The sequence below is a fragment of the Seriola dumerili genome, unplaced genomic scaffold (genome assembly GCF_002260705.1).
Source record: "Seriola dumerili isolate Sdu_G_001 unplaced genomic scaffold, Sdu_1.0 BDQW01000417.1, whole genome shotgun sequence".
NCBI lineage: Eukaryota > Metazoa > Chordata > Actinopteri > Carangiformes > Carangidae > Seriola > Seriola dumerili.
This window is the reverse complement of record NW_019174672.1, coordinates 166654-185479: the sequence shown is the minus strand read 5'-3', so window position 1 is coordinate 185479 and position 18826 is coordinate 166654. Positions and strand designations below refer to the sequence as shown.

General features: G+C 43.1%; 1 protein-coding gene and 1 long non-coding RNA gene across 4 annotated transcripts; one reads left to right on the top strand and one right to left on the bottom strand.

Moving 5' to 3' along the window:
- Nucleotides 1–3424: 3424 nt before the first annotated feature.
- tbc1d15 (TBC1 domain family member 15) lies at nucleotides 3425–18054 on the bottom strand. Of its 3 annotated transcripts, XR_002665620.1 has the most exons (18): nucleotides 17763–18054; nucleotides 16119–16220; nucleotides 15680–15754; nucleotides 14626–14767; nucleotides 13417–13642; nucleotides 10560–10662; nucleotides 10234–10431; nucleotides 9514–9642; nucleotides 9137–9240; nucleotides 8025–8119; nucleotides 7660–7776; nucleotides 7408–7508; nucleotides 7134–7233; nucleotides 6247–6344; nucleotides 5891–6007; nucleotides 4887–4973; nucleotides 3563–3875; nucleotides 3428–3458 (listed from the first exon to the last, which is right to left on the bottom strand). XR_002665620.1 is itself a non-coding variant. In XM_022761607.1 (17 exons), exons 1-17 carry the CDS (start codon nucleotides 17784–17786, stop codon nucleotides 3690–3692), a joined length of 2004 nt encoding a protein of 667 aa, XP_022617328.1. In that variant the 5' UTR covers nucleotides 17787–18054; the 3' UTR covers nucleotides 3425–3689. The 3 variants fall into 3 exon arrangements, 2 of the variants coding, with proteins under 2 accessions (XP_022617328.1, XP_022617329.1); XM_022761607.1 differs by having other exon boundaries at nucleotides 3425–3875; XM_022761608.1 differs by having other exon boundaries at nucleotides 3425–3875; nucleotides 10234–10428.
- LOC111233722 lies at nucleotides 16252–16954 on the top strand. The gene is made up of 2 exons (XR_002665621.1): nucleotides 16252–16282; nucleotides 16787–16954. It is a non-coding gene; the product is annotated as an uncharacterized LOC111233722 (long non-coding RNA).
- Nucleotides 18055–18826: the final 772 nt, after the last annotated feature.

The window sequence follows — 18826 nt, the reverse complement described above, 5'->3', positions numbered from 1 at the left end:
GACAGAAGAGGGAGACACACAACCAGGCTCATTATTAAAGACAACAATAAATTCAGTGACAGGTGTATTCAGTGACATCACCACTGTATGTTCATGAAGAAGAAGTGTGTGATGTCTGACAGCAACACAAACTGGTGACAGGTGAAGAGTGAGAGAGAGAGAGAGACAGAGCTTCAAATAGTTATTTAAGTCAGTGTTTTATTATGAAAATCTAACTGAACTGTACGTGGAAAGAGACTTTAACAGACACAAAATCTGCTGCAAAACTATAAATGAAGCTGAAGTGAAACTGCAACTGATTCTATATTGATTATATAAATATATTGATCAGTTCAGATTTAAAGGTCCCTGTGTTTTATTTTGAAGTGTTGATCCATCAGAAGATATAAAAACCATCTCAGTGTAGTTTTACATCTCCTCTCTCAGGCTTCTCTCTGGAGCTCTAGTAACAACAGGTCGGTGAGCCAATCAGAAGAGAGGAGGCTCTGAGCCTCTCTTCTGATTGGCTGACTGTTTTCTGAGTGATCCAATAAAAATATATCAGATTTCAGGTAAAAACACTCAGAGAAACCAAATCCTGCAAGGTTTGGATGGTGGGTCCAGGTGGGCGGGGCTTGGTGACTGCTTTGTTGTGACATCACAAAGTTCCAGAAGTCCTGACGGCTGGTTTTAAGGCTCAGTTTCTGAATACAGGCTGTGTGCATTTCTCTGTGGACTGAGGCTTTGATACTTTCACAGTATTAATATAGAAGCTAGAGCTGATCTATAATCACACTACACATGGACACAGACCTTTCTTTAGTTTGAACTATTTTAAAGGTACTTGACCATAAAAGGTAAAAAAAAAACTCTGATATCCTGAAATCATTTTATTGCCCAAAGAGTTCGATCGATTACATGAAAAGAGCCGAAATCACAAATTTGAAACCTGCAGCTGAAACATGGCAAATGATCCATCACGATCCACAACATGAACTGAAACCAGTCTGTCATTAATGCTGCAAATATCAGTCTCAACCCAAATCACTCCACATCCAGTTTCATACTGAGGTTAAAGGCTCCAGGAAACTGTCACGTTCATGTTGTTCTAAAGAAGGTGACGTCGTCTCACGTCGTCTGATTCAGAAAGGTGCCCGTGTTCGTTTTAAAGGGAAACTGACACATTTCAGGAAACACACTGATTTTTGTTTCTTACTGGGAATCACGAGAAGATCCACGTTCAAGTTAAAATCCTCCATGTCGCTGTTTACTGTTTACCTAGGTGTTTAAACCACCAAGGTAACCACAGGTGTTGCCAAGACAACCAGGGCATATACTCTGTGATACACTGGGATGTTTTATCCACCTGATTTTATGCTCATTATGATTTTTCACATTAAAAGCCTGAGAGGAAACATTGGAAATAAAACAACAGTGAGTGTGAAACAGTGTAAAAAGTGTTTGTGGTTGTGAAACCTTTAATTTAATCTGTTGTTCTCATCACACTGAGGATTAAACCCTGTAAATCTTCTCATTTAACTCCCGCCAAGAAACCAAATTATTTCCCAGAATGCCGCAGGATTCCTTTAAGGAAGTATTTGACCCGCTTCAGGTCATCAGCATCACTGTAATATAAAAAACACAAATCAACATGTTCATCACACGTCAGGGGAAATGTCTTTTCCTCCTTCCACTGGGCACATTAAATCTTTTATTCCACTTCACATGGAACCACCAGTTTTCATATTAGAGGATTAATACTGAGAGGAGGTTACTACAGGTCGATCCGTGACACAGCAGGTGACAACATGTCCGTCTTATTCAAACTAAAGCAGCTGAACTGTGAGAGAAAAACACGCAGCCGATAAAACAACATGTTGCACCTGATGTGGAGTTTGTCACAACACGACTCTGCTCCTCTAAAGCTCCATTCAGACTGGACAGATGTGTGTGTGTGTGTGTGTGTGTGTGTGTGTGTGTGTGTGTGTGTGGGTGGTGTGTGTGTGGGGTTTAACATCAGCTGCTCTGCTCGGTCACACTGACTTCCCGTCAGTTAAACTTCGTCCTTGGATTCAAAGTTTTTTCCTTCTGCTGTTTTGTTATGAGCTCAGAGTGAAACTGAAAATGTTTCTGTTGATCTGATGGAAACTAGACTGTGATCAGCAGTGATCGGCTGTGATCGGCTGTGATCGGCTGTGATCAGCTGTGATCAGCTGCGATCGGCTGTGATCAGCAGTGATCGGCTGCGATCGGCTGTGATCAGCAGTGATCGGCTGTGATCAGCTGTGATCAGCAGTGATCGGCAGCGATCAGCTGTGATCGGCTGTGATCGGCTGTGATCAGCTGTGATCAGCTGCGATCGGCTGTGATCAGCAGTGATCGGCTGTGATCGGCTGTGATCAGCAGTGATCAGCTGTGATCGGCAGCGATCAGCTGTGATCAGCAGTGATCAGCAGTGATCGGCTGCGATCAGCTGTGATCGGCAGTGATCAGCTGTGATCGGCTGTGATCAGCAGTGATCGGCAGCGATCAGCTGTGATCGGCTGTGATCGGCTGTGATCGGCTGTGATCAGCAGTGATCAGCTGTGATCAGCAGTGATCGGCAGCGATCAGCTGTGATCGGCTGTGATCAGCTGTGATCGGCAGTGATCGGCAGCGATCAGCTGTGATCGGCTGTGATCAGCTGTGATCGGCTGTGATCAGCTGTGATCAGCAGTGATCGGCTGTGATCAGCAGTGATCGGCAGCGATCGGCTGTGATCGGCTGTGATCGGCTGTGATCGGCAGCGATCAGCTGTGATCGGCAGCGATCAGCTGTGATCGGCTGTGATCAGCTGTGATCGGCAGTGATCGGCTGTGATCAGCTGTGATCGGCTGTGATCAGCAGTGATCGGCTGTGATCAGCAGTGATCGGCTGTGATCAGCTGTGATCGGCTGTGATCGGCTGTGATCGGCTGTGATCGGCTGTGATCAGCAGTGATCAGCTGTGATCGGCAGCGATCAGCTGTGATCAGCAGTGATCAGCAGTGATCGGCTGCGATCAGCTGTGATCGGCAGTGATCAGCTGTGATCGGCTGTGATCAGCAGTGATCGGCAGCGATCAGCTGTGATCGGCTGTGATCGGCTGTGATCGGCTGTGATCAGCAGTGATCAGCTGTGATCACTTCCTGTCTGCAGTGTATCATGATGTTTTACTGTGAAACTGAAGGAAACTTAAAAACTGGAGATTCTCTATGAAGTTCTGCAGACTCTGTTTCTCTGGAGCTTTATTCTGGAGGGACATCAGAGATGATGACATCCTCAGGAAGTGATGTCACACTGAACCAGTCAACATTGGTCTGCCTCAGTCAGGACTCTGAGGAGGTTGGCGGGGCTCCTGTCAGTTCACCAGGGTTAAGATGGTCCAGAACCTGAGGAGCACAGTGACGGGAACCCCCCCCCCCCCCCCCCCCCCGTGCTGTTCATCCTGTCTGAATGGGGCTTTAGAAACAATCAGGAGAATGAATGACTATTTGAGTGAAAGAGACAATAAGGTACAAGAAATTACAAAAATAAGATTCTGAATAATCTTAAATCCTTTTTACATTCTCTTCTTCTTCTTCTCCTCTTTTCTCTGGGGGCGTGTTGGGGGGGCAGGACGACGCGGTGACGCTCTGCTGTCGCCGCCGTCCCGCTGACACTGAGTCAGTCTCTGGTTGGTTCTGCTGTTCACTATGATATGAAGGCAACTTTGCAGCTGTTGTGAGAGCCGGTTTCTCTCAAGTGTCCGTGGCCGTTGGAGCAGGCGTCCTGTCGCTGAGCCGGTCTGGGAGCCGGACGAGATCCAGGATCTGTCGGGTCAGAGCCGGACACCTCTGTGTGAAAGCCCAAAATGTTGCTCACGGATTCAGGCAAGTCCTGAGGAAGACAAACAACAACAGTCACTACATCAGGTCAGTAACAGGAGGACCGCCGTCTGCACCCGGACTCAGAACTATAACCTACAAATGAGAGAGAGAGGGAGGGAGAGAGAGGGAGAGAGGAGGGAGGGAGAGGGAGGGAGAGAGAGAGAGAGAGAGAGAGAGAGAGAGAGAGAGAGAGAGAGAGAGAGAGAGAGAGAGAGAGAGAGAGAGAGAGAGAGAGAGAGAGAGAGAGAGAGAGAGAGAGAGAGAGAGAGAGAGAGAGAGAGAGAGAGAGAGAGAGAGAGAGAGAGAGAGAGAGAGAGAGAGAGAGAGAGAGAGAGAGAGAGAGAGAGAGAGAGAGAGAGAGAGAGAGAGAGAGAGAGAGAGAGAGAGAGAGAGAGAGAGAGAGAGAGAGAGAGAGAGAGAGAGAGAGAGAGAGAGAGAGAGAGAGAGAGAGAGAGAGAGAGAGAGAGAGAGAGAGAGAGAGAGAGAGAGAGAGAGAGAGAGAGAGAGAGAGAGAGAGAGAGAGAGAGAGAGAGAGAGAGAGAGAGAGAGAGAGAGAGAGAGAGAGAGAGAGAGAGAGAGAGAGAGAGAGAGAGAGAGAGAGAGAGAGAGAGAGAGAGAGAGAGAGAGAGAGAGAGAGAGAGAGAGAGAGAGAGAGAGAGAGAGAGAGAGAGAGAGAGAGAGAGAGAGAGAGAGAGAGAGAGAGAGAGAGAGAGAGAGAGAGAGAGAGAGAGAGAGAGAGAGAGAGAGAGAGAGAGAGAGAGAGAGAGAGAGAGAGAGAGAGAGAGAGAGAGAGAGAGAGAGAGAGAGAGAGAGAGAGAGAGAGAGAGAGAGAGAGAGAGAGAGAGAGAGAGAGAGAGAGAGAGAGAGAGAGAGAGAGAGAGAGAGAGAGAGGGAGAGAGAGGGGGGGGGGGGAGGGGGGGGGGGGGGGGGCATTAAGAGAGGGGAAGGAGAGAGACCCATAGAGAAATAGTGAATGTTTCTGGGTTATTGATGAATAATATAATAATTAATAATGTTTTACCTTACAGCTCCTGATCTGCAGACTGATGCCCTCTGCTTTCTGAAGAATCTCCTCGATGTCCAGCTTCATGGAGAGTTCGTTTATGTGCTGAGACACAAAGACACAAAGAAAACGTCAGTTCCACTTTCTGCTGCTGAGTCACATGACCTTCATCTCTTTATCAGATTTAGCAATTTTTCCAACATAACACAAACAAATGTACAGGAGCAGATCCCTGCAGTCACACAGAGCGGCTCAGAGGCAGGAAATAACAATTCAACATAAAGACCTCAGTCAAATAGTATTTAAAAACAATAAAAACTCATTTGAATATATAAAAATAAAAATATTGAAATACATAAAAGACTATCAACAAACAAATGCACAGGATTAAAAAGATGTTATGTAGATAAACTCAGTTAATTCTCAACAGCTCCATGTGCAGTTGATTTTATCACTAACAGTTTATCAGTTTTTAAAAACATTGATCTTTATGACAAACTCAGACAGTTTAGGCTAACATGCTAACATGCTAACATTCCCACCAGGTCAGCTGGTCAGAGAGTTATCTGTTTTTTTTATAAAAGATTTCAAACGGTTCAATCAAATCGAATAAAGAAATAAAGTGAAAAACAAGATGAAAAGTTTGACATGATTTTCTCTTTGTATTTACTGTCGTTATTTTCATGATAAAGATGTTAAAGGATCAATATTCAGCTGTTTAATGTTTGTGTCTCACTGTCTCCCTCTCACCTCCTCATGTGAACTGATGACAGCAGGTGTGTGCTGCCCCCTGCTGGACAACAACCACAGGTAACACGCCTCCTCACTGTGTTACTGTGATGTCGTTTGATTTTAATGTGACATGGAAAATTCATGTCACACTAAAAGATAAAATATTTGAAACTTCCTGAAGCTACTTTTCATTTCCTGGACTAACAAAGTCTTTTCCAGGAGCTGAGGTTTAAATCAGAGCTGAAGTCTGAAGGAGAATTAAAACAGATTCAGGAGGAGAACCAGTTCACCTTCAGGATTTCATTGAAGCCGTAGTTCTCCTCCATGATCTTCTGTTTCTCTGAGTCCAGGATGGCGCAGCAGACCAGCAGGTGGAAGTTCTGACAGGGCAGGCCGGTCCACATCACCTGAGGAGGACAGGTACACAACAGGTGGAGTCACCCAGGTAACCACCGGTCATCAAGCTGAGACTAAACTCAAACGTGACATGAGATAAACTGAAGCTGAGATCAAACACTGAGGAGGGACAGAAGGAGGAAACTGTCAGGTTTTAGGAGTCTCAAGACTGTGATGGAACCAACAGATGCAGATCTGTTATGACTCAGTTGTATAGTAATGTACAGTTGACCCTCGACCCAGAACTCACCTCCCAGAGCCGGAGGACGTCCTGGAAACTGAGCTCCCTCTTGAATCTGATCAACAACCAGCGGAAACAGAAATACAGGTAACCTGAGTCCTGAGACTCTGAAAGACAAAGACAAAGACAAACACACACACACACACACACACACACACACACACACACACACACACACACACACACACACACACACACACACACATCAGTGACTTGTTGATTAAAGGACATTTTGTTACAGGGTTAAAATGTTTTGCTCTGAAAACTTCTTATTTTCATTGAACGACATGTGAGTGAGGAAACAGCCTCATCATTAAGCCTCAGTCCACAGAGAAATGCACACAGCCTGTATTCAGAAACTGAGCCTTAAAACCAGCCGTCAGGACTTCTGGAACTTTGTGATGTCACAACAAAGCAGTCACCAAGCCCCGCCCACCTGGACCCACCATCCAAACCTTGCAGGATTTGGTTTCTCTGAGTGTTTTTACCTGAAATCTGCTATATTTTTATTGGATCACTCAGAAAACAGTCAGCCAATCAGAAGAGAGGCTCAGAGCCTCCTCTCTTCTGATTGGCTCACCGACCTGTTGTTACTAGAGCTCCAGAGAGAAGCCTGAGAGAGGAGATGTAAAACTACACTGAGATGGTTTTTAAATCTTCTGATGGATCAACACTTCAAATAAAACACAGAAGAAGAAGAAACATGGAGCTTTAAATGTAAAATTATCCAAGAGTGATAAATATAAAGTAAATGAATCTGAATGAACACTGATAACATGAAACATCATGATATATGATGAATCATAAAGAGACGATGTGAGGTTGACAGACTGATGAAAGGAGCAGTTCAATGTTAGAGAAGAGGCTCTCCCTCTTCTCTCACGTCAGGTTCGTACCGAGGTAGTTCCAGAAGGCCAAGTCCAGCAGCCTCAGCAGAGTACTGAGCTGGATCAGCTGAGTCTTCATGCCCTGCATCTGCTCCTCAAAGTTCTGGTGCTGAAACACAGAAATAAAATACATGGAGAACATCTCTCACCATGAATATAAACCCACAGGAAACCCCTCCTTCATGCTCTGACGTCCGGAGGCTGCCGAGTGCGAGTTCAGCCTTCAATCGAACATCTGCACAAATTAACACAATAAAGTGATAAAATAATCTGCTTCACTCACCATCTGGTCCATGAAGGAGACAAAACACCAGAAAGCGTCCACCTCGTTCTCCATCACGTAGAGGATCGGTGAGAGCAGGTCGCTCATCCCCTGAACGTAACCTGACCACAGAGATGATCAGGAAGCAGCTCATTAATAATCATTAACATTACTTTGTTTTAAATACATTAATTACCTCTTTAATATTGTTCCCAGGCTGAGTATGAAAGTGGAACATGCTAAGTGTGCTAACAGAGGAACGGGATGTCTCACCCAGGTCGAAGTCGTACATGCAGTAGGTCATCAGGATGTCGTGGAGGAGAACCAGGCCTGGGTTGTCGATCCCCTCGTAGAACCTGTTTGTTCTGTCTGTTCTGTTCACGTCCTTCTCTATAAACAGACAGAACCGACAGGTCAAAGGTCACAGCAGCAGCTAAGAGGAGAACGACGGCGGTGCCAGTTTGTTCCTCTCGTGTTTTGACAGAGCAAAAACAATTCAAGTAAAAAGTGAGGCTCCAATAAGATCTGATGTTCTTTCTGTTCGTCAGTTTACACTCAACACTCTGTGTGGGGCTAAAGAAAAGGTTCCTGTTCTCACTGTTTTCATGAACAAAATATAAATACAGATAAAGTCTGACCGATCAGACTCCTGTAGTCTCTGAGTCTGGAGTTCCTCCTCTCCTGCTCCTCACTCACTGATTTCCACTGCAGCTTCATCCTGAAGTATTCATCACTGTCACACAGGAGGAGACAAAACATCATCATCATCATCATCATCATCACCACCACGAACTCTCAGAACATTACCACACCTCACTACCATGATAAACAAAAGATATTTCTAATTGATCTTATTTATTCTAGATTCTGTTGCTGCTTTTCTTTTTCCTCTGCGGGGATCAATATTACTTGTATCAGAGCTTTTCCTGGTTTTACTTTCCCACTTTCTCTTTCTCTTGAGGTTCCTCTTTACAAATGATTTTATTGTTCCATCTGTTTTTCTTCTTCTTTTCTTTCTCTCTTCTCTTCTGCTTGATTCTATTTCATTGCTGCCTTGGTAACACAGATTTTGAAGAGTACTTGATAAAGATTATTTCATTATTTCATGATGAATCTAAAGCTGCAAATAAATCATTTTCATTTTTGATTAATCTGCTGATTGTTTTCCCGATCGAACGGTTTATTCTGTGACACGTCAGATATTGAAGGAAAATGATCCGTTCAGTTAAAGAAACTTAATCTGATCTAGAAAGTGAAGGAAACCAAGAAGCTGGAACAAGTGAAGCTTTGATATTTTCTTGTTTTGCATTAATACGACGCCTCTCTGGAAAATGATTTATGTTTTTAATAATGTTTAATTACCTGATGTTGCACTTCCTGGTTAGATCTGGTGTCTCTATCTTTTTATTGGAATATTGAATTGAATGTTTTAATTCACAGCTGACTCGTCTGTTACTTCATTGACCTGCAGGTCACTGCAGAACCAGAAACTACACATGAAGAAGCAGCCGGTGCAGTTTATGTTTTGCATCAATCAATTATTAAAACAGTTGCTAATTTCCTGTCAATCAAACAAACTTCCCAGACGACTGTGACATCTTCAAACAAATTAATTATTCTAAATTAAAGTCATTAATCTGAGAAGCTGGAGCTGTAAACAGAAAGTATTTGGTATTTTGACTTGATAAATAAAAGTGTTCATCAGATGCAGATGTTAAAACAGATGTGAAATGACAGCGAAGAATCGTACGTCTTGTTTCTCTGCAGAGCTTTCCTCTCCTCCAGCGTGCTGTCCCATGGAAAATACCCCAGCAGAAACTTCCAGGCCTCTTTCCTCACAGCGTGACAGAGTCCCTGCAGAGTCACAGAGATGAGGTCACATGATGATGTCAGCATGTTGTGTCACACAGAGCGTTCGCTACACCGTGTTTAGGTCTGATTCATTTATTAGTCCGAGTTTTAATGGACAACCTGCTGATCTTTGCTGCTGCAGAGAGAAAAGAGGAAAGAGAGTGACTGATAATCTCTCTGTCTCTGCTGAGTTTATCAATGAAAAGAGTCCGTCTGTTCCAACACAAATAAACATGAGACAGGGAAACAAACAGAGGGATAATAAAAGCCACATGCCCCTTTGAAGATGACTTGTTTGAGGTGACGGATCTTGATCATCCTCCCCTCTGGATCCTGGTGTTTGGTCCAGTCCTCTGCAGACAGAGGCTCCCTCCTCGTCACCTGAGGCCTCGCCCCCAGGTCGATCTGACGGGACAAAGTTTCACTGTTACTGCTTCATAACGCTAACATCGCTAACTCTGCTAACACAGCTAACTCCACTAACACTGCTTCACAATGCTAACTCTGCTAACACTGCTTCACAATGCTAACTCTGCTAACAGTGCTAACAGACAAGGGGACAGAGTCAACGAGGTTCAAATCTGTGTTGGTCTGAAACAATGTCATTTCATCACAACTTTTCTTCTCGACTGGTGAGTAAACAGCTGTTAATGCTAACATTAGCCACATAGTGATAGCAGATACTTACATACAGCACCTTTACACCTGTACTTATAAAGTCTGGTAGCAGTTTTGGTTGAGTTCAGAAACCCTGATTTCTACGTCTGTCTTCTGGTTTCCAAACACCTCTTTCACCTGTCTTATGAACAGCTGAACAAAATCCAACAAATCCACCGTCTTTGTTCGACAGGTCTGACTCCCATGAGGCTGCACTGGTCTATTCTTAAGTGTGCACATGAAGTGTAAACATTTAGAAGAATAAGTCAGAAATAAGTTCCGGACTCTGTCGGTGTCAGTTTGGATGTGTGGTCGGTGCGACTGTGACCCTCCTCTCACCCTGGTGATGACCTCGAAGCCCGGCTCCTCCTGCTGGTTGATCTCCAGTCCCGGGATGACTTCACCCAGCAGGTCGGCCACCTCCTCTGGGGGGCGCTGGTGCTGCTCCTCCGTCCCCCGGAAAGCATCAAATATGTAGTTTGTGACTTTGGAGAAGCTGCCCAGTGTGGTCACATATGGGTCTTTTCTGAATTTCTGCTGGAGACGGAAAGAAAGAGAAAGTTTTACCCGTCTAAAGTTTTTATTATCAAAAGAAACGAAAACTAGATGGACGGTTGTTGTCTTTGTGTTGATGATATTTCAGAGCGATGACTTCTGTTTCTCACATGAACGAGGCCGAAGTTGTTGTCGTCCAGAAGGTTCTCGAAGGACTGGGACAGAGCTTTGTTCGGTGTGCTGACCAACAGACATGTTTCATCATCTGGAGCCCTGCAAACACAAAACACACAGACGCACCTCAGAATATTTACAGGTAAACACCAGGAGCCGGATCATGTGGCCTTCACACATCATTTCATACAGACAGTTTATACACTGAGATGCTTCAAACAGTCGATGTTCAGGAGGCGGATCTACTGTCAACTACAACTGTTTCAATATATATAAAAATTTAAAATAAAATTCAGCATTTAAAAGAAGGTAGGAACAATCGACCTTTTCCCTGATCTCATCGTGAGTGACGTCTTACAGAAGACGACGTCACTCTGAAAATACCGGGCACTTAATCCAGACTAGTTCATTAAGAACGAGCTTGATAAGAACTTTAATAACAGTTATCTACAGCGAGATAGACGAGCGCGCTGCCAAGATCCAACACGGCGTTTGCTTCAGACGTGTCCCGACTGTGGCTCAGCTCCAACACCACACTCACTCTGTTGTATGGAAATCATGTGAATTAGCATTTAAATGACACATGAGAAGAGCAGCAGGAAATCTGTCAGAGACAGAAACATTACTGTTCCAATATGTACAAAACATACATTACTTTTACTGTGAGGGAAAGTAAAAGGATGTTAACACTGTTCACAGGAGGAAATCAGTGAAGAGCAGAGAGGTCTGCCCCTGTTGTTGTTGTTTGTTGTTGTTGTGTGTGTTTTTGTTGTGTGCGTGTTGTTGTATTGTTGTCGTGTGTGTGTTGTGGTTGTGTGTTGTTGTGTGTTGTTGTGGTTGTTGTTGTGGTGTGTTGTTGTTGTCCTGTGTGTGTTGTGCGTATGTTGTTGTATTGTTGTTGTGTGTGTTGTTGTGTGATTGTTGTGTGTGTGTTGTTGTGGTTGTGTGTGTGTTGTTGTGTTGTCTGTTGTTGTTGTGTGATTGTTGTGTGTGTGTTGTTGTTGTGTGTTGTGTGTATGTTGTTGTATTGTTGTTGTGTGTGTTGTTGTGTGATTGTTGTGTGTGTGGTGTTGTGTGTGTGTGTTGTTGTTGTGTGTATGTTGTTGTATTGTTGTTGTGTGTGTGTTGTTGTGTGTGTTGTTGTGTGATTGTTGTGTGTGTTGTGTTGTTGTTTTGTGTGTTGTCGTTATGTGTGATTGTTGTTGTGTGTTGTTGTGTTTGTGTTGTGTGTGTTGTTGTTGTGTGTGTTGTTATGTGTGTAATGTTGTTGTTGTTGTGTGATTGTTGTGTGTGTGTGTTGTGTGTTGTTGTTGTATTGTTGTTGTGTGTGTGTTGTTGTTGTGTGTTGTTGTGTGTGTGTTGTTGTCGTGTGTGTGTTGTTGTTGTGTGATTGTTGTGTGTGTTGTGTGTGTGTGTTGTTGTGTGTGTTGTGTGTGTGTTGTTGTGTGTGTGTGTGTGTTGTTGTGTATGTTATGTGTGTGATGTTGTTGTTGTGTGATTGTTGTGTGTGTGTTCTTGTTGTGTGATTGTTGTGTGTGTGTTGTTGTTGTTGTTGTGTGATTGTTGTGTGTGTGTTGTTGTTGTGTGTATGTTGTTGTATTGTTGTGTGTGTGTGTTATTGTGTGTTGTGTGTTTTTGTTGTGTGTGTGTGTTGTTGTTGTTGTGTGTGTGTTGTTGTGTGATTGTTGTGTGTGTGTGTGTTGTTGTTGTTGTGTGTGTGTTGTTGTGTGATTGTTGTGTGTGTTGTTGTTGTGTGTTGTGTGATTGTTGTGTGTTGTGTGATTGTTGTGTGTGTTGTTGTTGTGTGTGTTGTGTGTGTGTGCTGTTGTTGTGTGATTGTTGTGTGTGTGTTATCGTGTGTGGTTGTTGTTGTTGTGTGTGTGTGTTGTTGTTGTTGTGTGTGTGTTGTTGTGTGTATGTTGTTGTATTGTTGTTGTGTGTGTTGTGTGATTGTTGTGTTGTGTTGTTTTTGTGTGTGTGTTGTCGTCACGTGTGATTGTTGTTGTGTGTTGTTGTGTTTGTGTTGTGTGTGTTGTGTGTAATGTTGTTGTTGTTGTGTGTGTTGTTGTTGTGTGTTGTGTGATTGTTGTGTGTTGTGTGATTGTTGTGTGTTGTGTGATTGTTGTGTGTTGTGTGATTGTTGTGTGTTGTGTGATTGTTGTGTGTTGTGTGATTGTTGTGTGTTGTGTGATTGTTGTGTGTTGTGTGATTGTTGTGTGTTGTGTGATTGTTGTGTGTGTGTTGTTGTGTGTGATTGTTGTGTGATTGCTGTGTGTGTGTTGTTGTTGTTGTTGTTGTGTGATTGTTGTGTGTGTGTGTTGTTGTGTGTGTGTGTTGTTGTGTGATTATTGTGTGTAATGTTGTTGTTGTTGTGTGTGTTGTTGTGTGTTGTTGTTGTTGTGTGTCATTGTTGTGTGATTGCTGTGTGTGTGTTGTTGTGTGATTGTTGTGTGTGTTTTCGTATTGTTGTTGTGTGTTGTTGTTGTGTGATTGTTGTGTGTGTGTGTTGTTGTCGTGTGTGTTGTTGTGTGTTGTTGTTGTTGTGTGTGTTGTTGTTGTGTGATTGTTGTGTGTGTTGTTGTTGTATGTTGTTGTGTGATTGTTGTGTGATTGTTGTGTGATTGTTGTGTGTGTGTGTTGTTGTTGTGTGATTGCTGTGTGTGTGTTGTTGTGTGTGTTGTTGTTGTGTGATTGCTGTGTGTGTGTTGTTGTATTGTTGTTGTTGTGTGTCGTTGTTGTGTGATTGTTGTGTGTGTGTTGTTGTTGTTGTGTGTGTCATTGTTGTGTGATTACTGTGTGTGTGTGTGTGTGTTGTTGTTGTTGTGTGATTGTTGTGTTGATGCAGGTACTTACTCGCTAAGCAGAGCGAATCTCCTCAGGCTGTCCAGGAACTCTCTGCTGCCTCCCTGATGGAAGTGCAGAGCAGGGAGGGGGGAGGAGGGGGAGGAGGGGGAGGAGGAGTCCTTCAGTTTAAAAAGCAGGAAGCTCCACCCTTCCTCCTTCACTGTGATGGACCTGAGGTCACTGACACTGAAGGTGAACGCCCACCTGCTCCTCTCATGGCTGTGGTTCAGAGAGCCTGACAGACCAGGGAAAGGGAACAGGGAACAGGAAACAGGAATCAATATTTATTTGATACTTACCACTGATCTGAGATCAGCACTTTGTTCTGTCTGTCAGAAACCACACACGTTCTGAGCCCATCAGTGTCAGGACTGTTGGACCGTAGAGGATCAGTATCAGCTAAAATAAAAATCCGATCCCGTCCCTCCTGAGTCTTTGACTCATCAGTGCCTGTGATTCTGATGTTGATGAAAACACTGACTCCCTGATCTCTGACTGTCAGGATCAGAGCTGAGAGTAAAAACCTTCAGGCAGCAGCTTCTCCTCTTTCTGCTCCACTGACGTCGGGAGCTCAGATCAGCTGATTTATGTTCATTCAGAACAAAATGAAACCGTTTTCAGTTTGAGTCTGAACTCATCCACAGATCATTTATGAGGAAAGAAGCTTCACTTTGTTTTTCTGTAGCTCAACATCCCCTCTTCTCTAATAAACCATCAGCTGATCTCAGGTCAGTTTCAGGAGTCACATTCTCCAGTTAAACTTTGATTCATCTCAGATCAATAGTTTCAACTTCAGGATCTGGATCAAGTGACTGCTGAAGAATAAAACTGAGACAGACTCAGTGTTTGCAGCTGTTATTTAATATACAGTTGGTAAATTTAAGTTTCAGACTCTGTGTCTCCAGATTATCAATATTTAAAGATTTGATGAACCTTGATGTGAATAAAAACCTGGTGTAAATCGTGTCAACACTTTGGTATTTTCCAATTAAACATGTGACACAGAAACATTTTCATTTCCTCCAACATCCAAAACAGATTTCTAACACTTTCACTTTCACTGTGAAGATCTTTACACCAGAACATCCAAGTATTTAAATGAGGAAACAGAGAAAAAATAAAGTGAATTAGTGCTGATAGTGTATTGACCTCAGAGTGGGCTGGAGCCATTTCTTTAGTGGATCATGCCGTGAAATATCTAAAGTAAAGTGAACTCACCCTCTCCATTTGTGCAGGGTCTCCTCTTGAAGGACACGGCGTTGACCATGTCCCACTCGGTCTCGTAACTCTGCTGAGTCTCTAACAGCTGGTGAGACCTGTCCCCTGGACACTGAGCCCACTCCATGACTGAACTGGAGTCCTGAAGAAGCACAGAGTGAACACCTGTTCAGACCTGGTATTAGCACGTGTCTCAGGTGATCTGATGGACAGCTCTATCTACAGGTGTGACCTCAGAGTCACTTTTTAATGTTGTGTATTAGCTGGATTGTTTTCAGCTCCTCTGCTTGTTGTGTATAAACGTGTCACAGCATCACCTGATATTATTTATCACACTGAACAGACACGGCTGAGAGGTGAGAGGGACAGGTGTATTTATGGGCTCTGACTGTCTTAAACAGTCAGACTTCAGATAAACGTCTAAATTCATCCAGTGAAACAAAGCAGTTTAGTTCTATCTATCGTAAGGCGGACTGTGCTGCAATGAATTCTGGGTAAATTAAGAGTTTTTAATAAAAAATTTAAAAAATTACACATCCAATCACTGAGCTCTGTTTACCTCAGCAGAACATGTTTGTCTTTAGGAAGAATTCAACAGTTAAAGGAAGTTTTACTTTGAAAATTCAGTGAAGAGTGAAACAATAAAAATAAAAATCTGATTTGGTCTAAAAACTGTTTCTCTTCTCTCTCCATAACAACGTTAGCAAACCACAAATTATGAGCCATGTTTTCCTGTTTGTTGTTGTTGAGTGCTGCTGGTCAGCGCAGGTTTCACTGATTGTTACCATGGTAACACTGGTCTTAGACCCGAGTTAGTCTGGGGGTGTGTCTGATAGCAGATGGAGCTGCAGCTGTGACACAGAACACGGAGGAGATGAACATGTAGTGAAAGGAAGTTAAACAGAAGCATCAGAGACCTGGAGCTGGTTCACTCTGACGGACTCAGGTGAGTCACTGCAGGTGTGTGATTTGTAAACAAGTGCTGACTCATGAGAACAGACTGACTGACGGTGTTTCAGTGACACAGCAACACACACAGCACACCCAGACAAACCTTTCCAGCACACAGCATGTTGGAGGGGTCGACAGTGTCCTCCAAAGGTCTGTACTCCACAAAGATCTCCCCATCCTGACGGTGTGGACAGAGACGTGGTCAACAAGTTACTTCACACACAGCAGACCAGGAACTGCACGATGACATTAAACTGTTTTACCAAGAAACTATTTATGACAAATCAATAACACCCACATTGAGCTGAAACATTCAGTCAATTAACAGAAAATTAACAGTGAATGATTTTGATAATTAAACGTAAAAATTCTCAGGTTCTAGCTTCTCAAAGTCTGATTTTTATTTCCTGTTTCTATCACAAGGTTTTGAGCTGTTGTTTGAATAAAATGACAAACAAATGAACCAATAATGAAATGAGTTGTTAGCTGCATTAATGAACACAACGAGGTGACAGAACATCTAATACCAACAGGACTCTGACCTTGTCAACAATCCGAAGTGACCCTGAGACGAGTAGATCCTGCTCGATGCCGTCCTCATCGCTGCTGCTGTGAATGAAGACGCCTTCGTGTTCAAATACAACCTGTGTGACAGACATTACATGAAGCTCAGTCACAGGACTACTTGTTGTGTTTCTTTGCTGAGGTCTTCTTCAGTGTGTATATGTGTGTATATGTATCTCTATATAGGTATATATGTATGTATACATGTATATATATATATATATATATATGGTATAATTTTTGTGTGTGTTTCGTTTTGTTTGCTGGGATGGAGGGAAGAGATAAGGAGTATGAAGATGTTCAGTGTACTCTTGTGCTTTGGGTCCATCTGTTGGTGATAGCTGATTATTGTGAAATAAAAAGAGATGGAATAAAATATACATATCTGGATCACATGACAGTTAATCAATACACAGTACAAAGGGCCAAAGTAGGGGAGCGTTCCTCTGGAGCCTCAGTGTTCGTGTTAAATGATGACCTGTCACCAGGCCCTGCAGTCATCAATCCACTGAGCTTCTGCAGCTGGACCCAGTACCCAGCATGCAATGGTGCTGACTCAACATGAGGCCAGACTTCTGTATATGCCACTTTACTATTGAACTTTTTCTATTTTAATAAGTGAATGAACTATATTATATCTCCTCAGGTCTAACAGAGGCTGATCCACTGGCGTGATTAGCCGTTTCGTCTGAATACCATGACCTGCTTCTCTGCCACCATCACTGTGTAACTGGCTCCACCAGTCTCACTAGCAGTCACCAATTAGCAACTGGCTGGTCTGACAAACCATGATAAAGTCTGTCAACAACCAACACAGGTTGTACTGTCTGCTGCAACATGAACTGCGTTTACTTAGCAGGTACACACAAATAACGCATGAACCTGCTCACTGCTACTGTACATGGTTTTGTATTAAAATATAGACTAACTGAAAGAGACAACAATATGGACAAATAGAGCTGGTAATTAAGTTTTTTTTTTATTGTGTTTCACTTTGTACAAATTTAGCATAGACTGTTCTAGTTTGGAGGAAACAGCAGTGTAAACAACCGAGAGGAGCAGACTTGGGTGAGGTCCATGTGTTTTATCTCACGGCACAGACCCGAGTCTGGAACCTGCTAACGGACCCGCGCACGGTGGTGACGGCGGTGACTTGCAAAAAGCGTTGTGCGGACGTTTCTGTCGCTTCTGTCCAGTCACTGCTGGAGAAACTCGGTGTGACGGTTCAAAAGTTTACCGTCGCCTCGGCGGCCCGCTCTGCCGACAACCGTCAGCTCGCTCCTGTAACATCATGCTAATGTTGACGTTAGCCGTTAGCACCTCAGCGGCAGCCAGCGGGGTAGACTGTGCGTTCAAACACAAAGTATACAGATGTTTCTGACGGCGGGAGCAGCTGGCGGCGGACAGTGGTCCCTCCGTGTCCTCACCCTGTCGCTGTAGCCTCGGTTAGCATAGCGGCTAACAACGGCGGGCTCACTAACCTGCGGTGTAGGTGTGTGTGGTGTGAACACGGAGCTGTGGCCGGTAAACGCTGAGCCGGAGCCGGTAACCGTGCCGGTTGGACGCAGACAACGAATAAAACAGACAGAGAGTGTGTCAGACTTGGTTAAAGTGGTTCTTACCTTCTGAACAGTCTCCTCCGCCATGTCGTCTGCCCTGTCTCCTGATGACGTCAGCAGCTCACGTGCCTGTCAACGTCCAAAACAAAACGGACAAGTCAGCTTCCGGTGTTCCAGTTAAACTGGTGGCCATGTTCTCTGGTGATCTTTGTTTACGTTTTAGCCGCAGTCGCAGATTCGTCATATCCACGAAAATTCTGCTTTTCAAAACTTACACTAAAAATTACAGAACGATAAAAACACATTGTAATTCTTGGCGCAAAATGGAAAGGAGAGAAAAGAAAACAAATGTACTTTAGTATTTAGTTACTCTGCACGACTTTCCCCTGGTAAAATAAAGGAATTTAAAAGAAAAATTTCTGCTTTTTGACAGTAACACAGAACATACAGTGATAAAACCCTCACCAGTCAAGCAGCACAGTGTTCCCATCAGTTTGATTACATCTCAGACTGGTTCTTTGTTTTGAAACATGCTCTAGGGTAAAAATCTTCTGTTGGTTCCGTTATACCTCCAAGTTCCCAGAGATTCAGAAACAAACCAGTTCTCCTGTTCTGGGATACTAACTTGTCATTTTCTCTATGATGTACGTGCTTTATTTTATCAGGAAGTCACATTGAGATCAAGTTGTCATTTACAAGTGAGACCTGTGACCCGAAAAAAATAAAATAAAATAAAAAAATATTAATAGTAGAAATACAAATGTTCAACGATTTAAATATACATTCAGCTATGTAGTCATACAAACAAGTGGACGTGTTTATATGTTAGTGTAAGTAACTGACAATCTTTATAACAGTCAAAAAGGCACAAATCACACTGAGGAAAAATGCAGAAACAATAGAAACAACTGAGCAACATAGATCAGATGAAAGAAAATGAATCATATAAATCAATCATATATATATATATTTTTATTTTTTTTATTTTTTTTATTATATCATTTCATTTAAATAGGCATCAAATATATATGCTGCGCTTTTAATAAACGACATTTGTGTGGACTGTAAAAAAATCATGGACATATATATATATATATATATATACCGGTCTCCTTATATGGGTTTCT

What these genes read in the sequence shown, in the direction of transcription:
- tbc1d15 (XM_022761607.1), bottom strand. Translation starts at nt 17,786, where the DNA reads ATGGCGGAGGAGACTGTTCAGAAG. An exon ending in CACTTCGGATTGTTGACAAG is followed by an intron (nt 15,755 to 16,118) that starts GTCAGAGTCCTG and finishes CCACACCGTCAG; the next exon opens with GATGGGGAGATCTTTGTGGA. An exon ending in AACAAGTCATCTTCAAAGGG is followed by an intron (nt 9,241 to 9,513) that starts GCATGTGGCTTT and finishes GTGACTCTGCAG; the next exon opens with GGACTCTGTCACGCTGTGAG.